General features: G+C 31.5%; 1 protein-coding gene across 1 annotated transcript; it reads left to right on the forward strand.

Moving 5' to 3' along the window:
* The first annotated feature begins 842 nt into the window (after positions 1-842).
* On the forward strand, positions 843-11,059 carry LOC132943413 (uncharacterized). Its single transcript, XM_061012399.1, has 3 exons — positions 843-1,069; positions 2,055-2,322; positions 9,165-11,059. Exons 1-3 carry the CDS (start codon positions 881-883, stop codon positions 9,563-9,565), a joined length of 858 nt encoding a protein of 285 aa, XP_060868382.1. The 5' UTR covers positions 843-880; the 3' UTR covers positions 9,566-11,059.
* Positions 11,060-12,544: the final 1,485 nt, after the last annotated feature.

Below are 12,544 nucleotides of genomic sequence, written 5' to 3' on the forward strand. Positions count from 1 at the left end.
TTTGTGCTGAAAAACTTTTTCTTGACATTAAAATGTATTGTCAGCAAAACTGTTTTTTACGATCCATAAAAGTATACTCCCTTCGTTGGCCGCGGTGAAACGATTTTGTGTTGCTTATAAGTTATAATAAACAATATGTTCGTATAATATGTAATATGTTCATGTGAAATTAGTAGCTATTTGATTTTATAAGCTTTGATTGTTCTTCATTTATTGTAGGTATTGCTTATTATACATACTGACTAACTTAACACACGAAAAAAAATTTGTTTGTTTCCGTAATTAAGTAGGTACTTGTTCAAATTTAATTCTACTGCCATTGAGTTACAAATATTTACGCTTTATAAATTATTATCAGCGAAAAAATATGTACAATATTCTTTTCCCAGTCCCTTGACTATGATAGTGTCTTACAGAAAATGCACATTCTATATAATACAGTAGGTATAACTTGTAACCATATTTAATGCAAAATATATACAAAACCCTATGTATACCTTTGGCTATATTGGATAGTATATAGTATATACTGTATACCGAGTACCTAGTATTACAGTAATAATTCTTCGAAAACGTTTGGTGGGTATAATAATATAATAAACATTAAAAATAACATTTAATTGCGTTTGACATATTTTCTTATGTATAGTAAATAAGCTACTTTTGCGTGCAAGATTTTCCACCTGTTCTCATGGACGACTTGAGACGGCCCGAATTTCCGCATGACGCTTCCCCGTGGAGGCAGGTGCGAGCTGACGAGAAATGAATCAATCGATATCGTCCTATTAGAAAAACTAAACGTCGAATTCTCTTCTAATGACGGTCATTAGTTGCTCGGTAGATGCGATCCGCGGTCGGTCATCGTGTCTTATAATATAATATGTTGCTGCTCAAAGTGTCCTTCGCATTATTGACAGTGGCGTTGGTTATCTGCAAGAGTTTACAATCGTCAATGTTCGACCAGTGTGGTCCTCGTCATACGAACCTAACCCAAGAATGTGTGGGCAAATTGATATTGGACACTCTGGCAAAAGTCACCGAAGACCCGGAGAATTTCTTGAGATCAAACGTGAGTATATAATATCGTAGGTACCTCGATAAATACAGGAGGGTTTCATGCAACGGACACATCACTAAATGTCTATAAGTACAATTTTATGATTTTGAAATTACAAAAAAGAAATTATAAGCTATATAAAGCCTTGAAATAGGTTAAGTCTCACGTATTCTTATCACAATTTATTTTTACGCAACAATTTTTTTTTCATAATCATGTTTCAGTATTTTATTCATGTCTACGGCATCCGATATTTTTAATTTTGTATTCTTCAACAGAACATCTTTACGGAAGTGTTCATTTGTACACATTTTTTGATTTACAAGCGTTTTAACTTTCAAGTTATGAAATGAGGAATTAATAGTAGCTTAGTACTTGGGAAACCAAGTAAGATCTCAATCTTAGGGTATCTGCTTAGTGCTTACCTATCACTATTTTCGTTCAATAATCGAAATGTTCACACAAATAATCTGCTTCAGAATAATTAATTAAAAATACGGGTTTTCTTTTTATAAAGTAAAAAAAATCTTTATGAAAAATAAATTGTTTTTTTTCAAAAATCTAGTGTTATATTATTAATTATCAATTTATTTATGAGTTAAACCCCAATTATACTAGACATTTTTAATTTTTTACATGTATAAAAATGGTTGCAAAACAAATACAACATTTAATATAATTTACTATATATTTATACCTACATCATAAAAAATATTGAGTAATTCATTGAAACTAAAATTAAAACAATCAATTATTGGTACCTACGTCATAGTTTATCATTTGCAATGGATATCATTATGATGATAGAAACAGCTAAACCATAATTTGATTTGTGTGCATTGATATAGAACGTACTACCTATATTTAAATATGTACGTACCTCCCTATGAACATCGTCGATAAACAAAGTAGCGTTTTTACATATTTTTAGATAAATTATTTTCAAATAAACATGTTAAAATTATAACGGATGTTTGCACAAAATTATTTTCTATAGCAATTGAATAACGACAGTGGACCGATAATGCGATTTATTAAGCTGAAATTCGATAACGATACAATGAACATCGATCAACGCTACGAAATCGACGAGAGTAGATCTTGGAACACAGGAAATTTTTGGGATCAATTGGTCTACGCATTCAAAAAACTGACAAACTACAGTAGCGACCACGGAATTCTGTTGTCTCTCCCGCAATGGTCTAAAAAATTTCCACCTGTCACAGTCGTTGACGAAAACGACGTTTTTCAAGTGGTCAATGAAAGTGAGTATAAATATTTGATATAGTTTATAGACAAATAATAACAATATATAAAACGAAAGTTAAAACTAACGTGTTATTGAACATTTATCAACACCACGGAAACAAACATTTGAATATTCGTTGTAGTCTTTTCAAATATCAGACATCGGATGTATTTGGAAAACATAAATATAAAAATAATAATTTCATGGCTTCATCGTAATGTCACAAAAATCAAATATCAGTATCACTTGTATTTACAGTCAACATTTTTCGGTTTCGAATAATTTATAGCACCTACGTATTTATTTGAAGTAACTATGCAGTACAAATTATTGCCATTGGAAAACCAGTAGACCAGTAGGTATAGTAGGTATATATTCAAATTGTATTCATTCAATGATTTATACGCATGGGTAAGCAAGTAATTCCTTACCCAATTGCTTAACCAAATGTGTAATATGTTTTATGTCTTACTATTGTGCTAAAATATTCATAAAACAATTTCATATTAAATATTAATGTTACAAATTAAAATAATATGGATGATTTCAGTAAAATGGACATAGCCGTGGAATAACGATTTATTTTATCAAACGTTTTGAGATGGCTCGGATAGTTTAGACTTTAGAGGTTATAATTATGACTATTATTTCAACGTTGGGTCAATATTTGGTTTGAATATTAAATGTAATGTAAGTTTGGAAGGGTAAAATATTAGTTATAATTGGCTCAGGACTCTAAAGTTTTAGAAAAACACTAATAAATATTATAACAGGTAGCTTAGGTACAATAAATTGTAGAACATTAAACAATGTAATTTTCACATACAAACCAACATCATATTAAAATTGTCCAAGATTATTATTTTTTTTTTTTTTTTTATTGGGTAACCCGCGGCAACATAGGCCATTGGGTGTGGGGAGGGCACTGTAGGTTTTATATTGGGTAGGTTGGTAGGTTGGTAGGTTGGATAGGTTGGTAGGTTGGATAGGTTGGTACACGTGTGTGTTGTGTTTGGCAGAATTTCTAATGGGGCACCCGTAGGTTTCTGCCGTGCCCCGGGGGGGGGGGGGGGGATGGCGGCACTTGTTCTCCGGACACCGTGACTTGCACGGAGAAAAATGCCGCCCAGTGGTCGAGGATCGAACTCGGACCGGCTGTGCCGAATCCGTCGCGTTAGACCGCTCGGCCACCTCGTCCCCCCCAAGATTATTATTATATCTACATGTAGACATATAATAGAGACGTACCTAAAATATTACATATAGCCATATAGGTATTAGTGAACAATGAATATCAGATTTGTTTACCTCGACGTAACGATAATATATGTTTTCCGACGTACTGCAGTATGTTATTACAAATTATAATATTAATATATTCTTCTACAGTTAAAATATATTTTTAAATTTCATTTTTCAAATTAAAAATAATATTTTTTAAAAATGTGCAATAAACTAGTTGAAATGTTTATAAAACAACGGATTTAAAATACCGGAATGATATAATGAACTTTTTTGTATAGATGAACAATCAACTATCCGTATATTTTAATCAGTGTCAAATCAAACAATTCTATGAAAAACAAATCGTTTATTTAAAGTTTAACCGTAAAATCTAACCCGACGATAAAATCACGATAAAAAAGTTTTATAAACTGAATAGTATGACTTAAAAAGATAATTATATTATAAAATGTATTCATTGTTTTATAGAACACCTACTCATCGAATAGAATTATAATTTTGTTGAGTTCTATCTTCTAAAATTCTGAACTCTATTTGTTCTGAGAAATATTTATAACTTAATTTTTAACGTAATACAATATTTGTGTATTTCATACGTACCATAATATTTTTGACCTGTTATAAAATCGTTTGTAAAATATAAAATGAAAAAGCATCAAGATAAATCATTTGGCTGTAGTACATAGATGAATATTAGAAAGGCTTAAAGAGTCTTAAGTCCTACTAAGATGTTTCCAGTGAAAACTATTATAACCACCTCAAAAAAGTTATAAAAAGAGGTCTTAGCTTACTCAAAAATATATGGTCATAGTTTACTCTCAAGTTCATAACTTTATACTTGCATAGCTATTAGCTACATTAGTCACTCAAAGTATTTAATGTTTACAAATATGCCTATTAGATTTATTTGTAAAATATTTATCGCGAAGCTATTATTTTAAACAATTGAGTCAAATCTAAATACAGTTTTTCAATGCAAAAAATATCAAAAATTATTGTTGTTTTTTTATTATTTTGATTTTCTAATACTTTGCAGTTATTACTAGGAAACTAATGAAAACCAAAAATTGTTATTTCATGAGTAAAATTTTTTTTATTTTATTTACATTTCTCTGATTGATAAAATTTCAATACTTCGACTACTTTGGCTAAGGTATTATAAAATTACAATATGCATGAAACCACTCAGTATTCGGCTCATAACAATTATAGCAAATATCTGATTTTTTTTTCTGTTCCTAACTGATACTAGTTATCGAGGTTCCAGTGGTTCCACTGTAGTTTAATTTTCTTTTATAACACCTATTATGAGTTATTATTAGATATATAGTACATAGGTTCCTATCAAATAAACTGAGTATCAAAAATATATAATATTTAATCGTCGGTTATATATTGAGAAAATGAAATATTGTTTATATATCATGCCGTAGGTAAAAACGTAACAATAATAAGACACATTTAACAAATTGGAATATTTTCATCACTTCCGCCTTTTGTTTTACAAAACTTTTTATACGCACAATATTATGCTACAACGTGGCAGTACCTAACAATAACTATTATAACAAAATATGGATTGTGTTCTGAAATATTTTATTTCATCTTTCAAGAATTTATAATACAAATTACAAGACAACTTCCCACTGTACATACATCGAATATTGATAATTATTTTGACAGTTTATACCTACTTAAAGAGTAATGATTTTTATACATCTGATACATCTGAAAGTGCCTGAAGGTTAGAAAGTCGAAACATTTTGACATTTTAAAAAGGTCAAAAATACCAATCGATTCGCAATTCACATATAGAACAACGATTGTGGCGTTCGCTATAGGGAAATACCGATAAGTCATTTTGTCTCGTCTCTTGTCAAATATTTACAATTTCACAAAACGATCGGTACCTATATTATATACTTTGAGTATTTCGCTGGTCGATATTTCACACTCCAGTCCATATTATGTGTATAAAATAAAATCACATTAGCGCATAAAAAGTATTATATGTTTTTTTTTTTTTTATTTTAGAACAAAAAATAATTATAAAATACAATAGGAGTACCGAGTAAGGACACTGTGTGTGCGAGACAAAAATATAACGTTTTAATTTGATCGTATGTAATTTATACACATACATTACACACGCTAACATATTAATATATATATATATGGACAATATACGGTATACACTATATACAAACATACTCAATTAAATCGTATAGGCGGACATACGTCTCTCCGGTGGCACTTTCCTTCGTTGTTGTAAAAAATATATTCACATTGTGTGGACTGTGAGAATTTATTTTATTTTACTGATCGTGTATAGATATCCATTATATGAATGTTTTTTCCTCTTTATACAGTATTAATGCTACTTCAGCCCAAGCAAAATGTGTTATTCAGTGCTTCACATAAAGAAATCAAAGAATTCTAAAACAGCGATAATGATTAGTATTTTGTATAATTTATATAATATACACGTGGGGCGTATACAATAAAAAAAGTTAGGAGAATGTTACGCATGTTAAAACGTTAGTTTTAATTGTCCACGATATTTTGTCAATATGACCTATGAACCGATTGATGATTGTATTAAATTATAATGTATTATAAAATATTATATAAGAAAATGTGTACCTATCACGTAATATTGTTGTTAATATTATGATAAATATTAAACAGTTAAACTAATTTTTTTGTTCTCTATAGCGTCAAATTCGAAGGCGTTAGATTTAATGTTATAAAAATATGTAAATTTAAACGTAAATACTGTAAGAATAAATTATATTATATTAACTAGGTACGTACTTATTTTATCATTGAAGTTAACGCTCTAAAAACTTAAGCCATTATATAGACGTAATAAGTACACACACAATGGATGCACATTGATTAACCACAACATTATGATTATAATAGGTACCTGTACTATTGACAGATGGGAACGTGATCGCGTAGAGTGCGTACAAAATCTCGATAACATGTTTAGCTGAAACTACATTGGACTATTGGAGTAATAGCTATTTTAATATAATCTATAAGGTTATAACTCATATGTATTGTGTATTTCCATAAACAAAGCACATCAAAAAAATATGAATACCGGTTGTTTATTTTATCGGTTAGTTGATTATTATTTTTTCATTGAAAGATCAAATAAAGCACAGTTGATAAGTGTTTCGTGCCATCATCGATCAACCAGTTTATATATTAGAATCGTTAAATGACATAATTATAACTAAAATAAGAACAATATTATCTACAATTTATATTTACTCTATAGGTACATACCGTGATTGTTTCCGTTTAAAAATTTAAATATATTTTGATTGCAAATAATCTCTGCAAATATCTTAGGAAAAAATTAACATCTTGGTAACAGGGATTTTCCTTCAAAACAATTTTCAAACTAGACTTTCAAAACTGTTCATTAATTATTCAAATCAACGATTATTCTTCTTTGATTTCTTGCAAAAACAAATTATAATAGACAAGTTTGAAGTTATAAACAGGTTAAATCTTACCACAATTATTGTAGTAGCCAGTAAGTACAACAAAGTATTTTAATCCCCAAATGACAAGTATAATCCCATGCGAGTCGTAATGACGCAATTTTAAATATTAGTATCGTCCATAAATTACATACATAATTATTGATATTTCATGATAATATATCTACGTGTCGAAGTCGAACAGGATGGATGTTTTTAAAAAAAAAACTGCGACTACGGTGTAGATTGTTGTAGTCATGTGGTTGGTGCCATTTACAAATAAAATATTGGATAGGCACAGACTACGGAGACGACAAAAATAACGATGCGGTGTGCAATAAAATATTGCGATTGGATTGAAAGCGGTGAACAAAAAAATAAAAAAATAAAAAAACACGTAATAATAACATCCGGGACTCACGATAGTAATTGAACAATAAAAAAGCAGACATGTTTCGTGGGTACGTGCGAAAGTCCTGTTTTTGGCTGAACCACTGCAAAGCAAAATGTTAGAAAATAATGCGTCATCGTGTTATATACTAATATTATTCAATTTAAACCAATTATTTGGACATTATTAGATATAATATAATATATATAAATAATATAGGTAGGTATTAACACCAAAAACGATTACAATAAGCAGACTCATCAATCGGACATTTTTTATTTGTTCCAATACCTACACACAACAGGGGTGTAGTAGGTATTGCGTCAGTGTTAGCTAATCAACAATTGGTTGGCCCACACAGGCGTAGTATGTACTGACTAAAATTATAATTTCTAGCCAATGCCCAATACTGCACCAGTGCTAAAAAATAGCAGGTAGGAACCGATGAGTACTGGTTCTAGTCTGGTAGTCTATAATTCTGGCACAGTGGAAAAATACTAGCAAAGTACGGGCCTCGAAAAAACTGCGCAAAACTGGACTGTAACTAACAAACTTGTACCAGCATTAACGGAATACCGAGAAACTATACATATATCTACAGTGCCGGTATTAAAATAAAAAATATTGTAAATTGTAATATAATTTAAAGGTACAATTTTTAGAGTTGTGACTTGAGTGTGAGAACAATAATCTGCTGCGTGCCTGCGTGCGAGATGTGACACTAACCTAAACTGTCTTTAGAATGACTCTTAATTAAACGGGAATCGTAATTTTGAGCAAATGGGTAACCTTACATCGCTTCCACTTGGAACAATCCGTTAGGTACTAGATAGGTAGGTATGTAAAATTATAAATCTTAAGAGAATCGAAAATTCTCAAACTACGGTATGTACTTACACCAATAGCGTGTTTCCACTTATACGGAACTGATGTGTACGAGAACACTGCACCAAACCTAACCTGTTTCCGAGTACCTACAATGCGATGTGATCCTCAAATGTTTTCATAATTATTGAAAAATCAATTCATCCTGTATTTTAATAATGTCAGCTATAGTAATATGACTCATCAGTTGTCGGTAAATTATCTTCCTATAGAATCTATTACACCACATACATATAATTATATTCAGTAGGTATACAGTATTATAGGTAGGTACAGTAGATATCAGTTTTAAGTTACCTATAACGAATTACGAAATGCAAGGGACTAAATACAATTTGATATTTGTGTTTTAATAAACCAATATAGTTCGTTTATAAGTTATAACTTAATAAATTATAATCAATAATACCTACCAATAGTACCAAATAATATTTCAAGACAAAAATATATAAATAGATGCATAGATACATAGCATAATACCTATACTGTACCTATCTCCTATATTATGTTTAATGTCTTTGTATATTCAAATATTCAATCCTATGCCCTTGCTAACTAGGTCGGTACCTAATACCATTAGGTATTAGTATACTCAATGTTAATACCTATACACACCTATTACAGGCTATAATATGTATAATATGGCTATATAAGAACATAGGTAGATACGTACCTTTACATTTGATTTGTCTTTTGTCTCCCTCCCCACCGGCACCGCCACGGCACAACCACAAAACCGATGATACAACAACTGCATCAGCACCTATTACAAAGATGGCGGTGTGACTTAGGATTATTGTTTAGTTTTTTTTTTTTTCACAGTGGTTTACCTAATTACAGGTCGAGCCAAGCACCCACACAAGAAGTATGCTCTGCTGTTCCCATTGCTGGCGACGTTCAAGTTTCTGGTGATCAAAACGCTGTTGGTGCCAATATTGGTGGCCGTCATGATCATCAAGAAGATGCTGGTGCTTGGCGTCATGGCACTGCCCACCGTATTGACCATGTTACGGTTCTGCCGGAACCCCAACTTCGGAGGCTTCGGGTTCGGTGCCGGTAACCTTGTGGCCTCGGGTGCCGTTGGGCCGGTTGGTCAAGCGGCAGCATTCGCGCCCCTCACCGCCGACATTTCGGGCGACTACTCCTCGTACGTGCAACAATCGGCGGCCGCATCCCAGCAGAACGGCGCCTACAAGGACTACTCTAAGAACCTGATGGACGCTATGAAGACGACATACTGACGGCGCGGCGTTGAAACCCGCCACTCGTATATAGGTCAAATTTGAATTGTCGTTGTATACGATTTATAATATTATATAGGTACACTATATCCCCGGCTCCCACCACCACCCACCACCACCCTCCAACATTTTCAACGCCCTACAATTCATTATTCGTATTATATTATAAGTACCCAGTTAAAGTACCTGTACCGTCCTATACGTGCGTGTTAGGAATAAAACGTGTGCCGATAAGATAACTGACGTTTTGTATCCTCCAGATGCAGTTTTATAATATATAGTATTATATTTTTCTTCAAACTTCCAAGTGATTCCCTAAGCTGATGGCAATTTATTTTTCGTATTTCTAATTATTTTCGAAAACCATGTGGCAGTTGTAATAGTACCGTTAAATGGTAATTAAGAATGGACACTTCTCCCCTTGGTTACGTGGGTATTCTCAAAACAACCATACATCCTATCTACATTACTTTTGATATTGTTTTATTATCATACGTTATATAATCATAAACGTTATGAATTTTTAAGTATCTAATTTACTCAAACTGTGTTTATTTTTTCCGCATTGCAGAAACAAAAAAAATAGGTAGGTATATAGATTATAAAACTACTGTAGCATAATTTACTTATCTATATATATGTGAAATAATAATTATAAACCATACGTGAAAGTAGGTACCTGATTAGTGACCTCTGACCAGTTATGATATCAGTATAGTGCACAAGATCGCTATTATATTATATTTATATTTCCTACACGGATACACGTAGATCACCATTGCAATGGCACCAAATTATTATTTTTTTTTTAATTTATCGTTGCTTTCAGACACAATATGCTTTCATGGATTAATCGTTTTAAATAATATTAATAAGTACCTATCTATTAATAGGAGATACTCATTACTCACACATTTATAAATAATGAAATATTTTATTTGTATTCTTGGGTACCTACATTTGTTTTTATTTATAATTATTTCTTTAGTCTTACAATAATGTACCTCCTATTGGTAGTGGAACTATTTCCTCGTCGTTCTCGTGAAGAAGTCTACAACATCGATCGTGTTGTGTTTTGTCGTTTAAAAATGAATTATTTATCTTTCGATTATAAAGTAAAATTGTGTAAAGGCTGTAGACCAGTCACCAATCCCAGCCTCATGCATTAAACCCTGACCAGGAATGGTAGATAGGTACCTATAGGTTTTCTTCTACACGTATTAAGTGGGTTAACTGTTTGAGGTACCTACACCACGTATATTCCTAAAATACTAAAACAACTACCTATCAAGTTTATGATACTTTTTCATTCAAGTTTAATTATAATATATAGAAGACCGTAATATATATAGTATTACGTAACAACTAACAAAACTTTGTAATTTTTTTTAATACTTAATAGTACATTACCTATGTAGGTTTATCGTTTATTATATACATATTATTTATTTATATGGTTATTCAAATACGGTGTATGTAATTAAGAATCTTAACATTAATATTCAGTACTGTATTATAATATGCCTATGAAACAAATTTAACAAATATAACATGATATTATTATTTGTATGGGTATTGTTTTTGAAATAAAAACTAATTAAGTACATTTACTAAACATAATAAAGGTAGGTACCTACCTATAGTATCATAATCATACATGAATATTCGGTTGACATACGACCATAGACGCAAATAGAATTTAAGATTTGGAGGGCTGGAGCCCTGCTATATAATATTGAACAAGCTTAAAAAAAAGTAGTAAATGTTTTGGGCGTTTAGCCCTTAAAGACCTCCCCCCTATTTGAGCCTATATAGTATATACGTCTCTACTCTCTATGCTTCTGTACATTTTTCAACGATTATAAAAGTCGATAATTCTAAAAATAACATTTTAAATTAATAAACTGACAATGGTACACATAGGTAGGAGTGTAGGACGGTAAGTATATAATGTATAATACTACAGAAGATATTTGAGCGGTTATAGTTCCTGTATTAATTACATATTGAATTAAGTAATTATACTTGACGTACGAGAAAGTGAGAAACTCACGTTATTTTTGTAGAAAACATTAAAAGTTCTTGTATATTTTACAGGGTTTAAATGTTTAATATAAAAATAATGTAACCATGTACCTACCTACTACACATGACCATACACAAATTGCTAATGTATAGTTGTGTAGGCAATACAAGAAGAAGGTAGGTATGGTAGCCGGAAGGTAGGTACGCTACATTTTCTCAACCTACCTATATCAGAATGCATTTTCTCCACGTTGTATTTTTTATACAGTTTTCTCCCAGTGACAAGTGTAACATTTTACCGACATATCTATTTGAAATGTATATTTGCTTACCTTGTTGTTGCAAAGTATGTATAATGTAGACGGTCATTTGCGTACAGTGAAAAATATTTCATAATATTTTTATGATTTACACAGTGCCTAGGTAGGTAAAAAAATTTAATTTCCCTTGAATTTCGACTTATCGAGGTTCCACTGTGCATCAAAATTTAAACTTGTGTTTGGCTGTGTAATACAAAATCTAAAAATAGGTATATACTATACAGGTATAGGTAGTACACTAGTACCTAACCAACACCAACAAGAAATTTAGGAACTAACTCGCAGACGCGGACTGGTCGCCACCGGTATACACCAGTACCCACTACCTAATTACCTATAATACAACAACTGGGCTCGTAACATACACATTTGGAATACGATTTGTAAGACTATATGCTACACTGCTACAGCCTATTTTTCTATAGTGAAGGTTCACGTTTTGACCATTTGTCGTATACTCTGCATTCTGCAAGACATATCGTATTTGTGTATAATCATGGATAGCATGTGTATGTGCGTAACGAATAGTACAAGATTATTCGGGTCTATATACCCTTAAAATCGTCACTTGTAGCCGTCGTACCCTAGCCATGTATCACATACGTTGTAATATATTTCTAGAGCATGTCTCTTT

This window comes from Metopolophium dirhodum, chromosome 4 (assembly GCF_019925205.1).
Source record: "Metopolophium dirhodum isolate CAU chromosome 4, ASM1992520v1, whole genome shotgun sequence".
NCBI lineage: Eukaryota > Metazoa > Arthropoda > Insecta > Hemiptera > Aphididae > Metopolophium > Metopolophium dirhodum.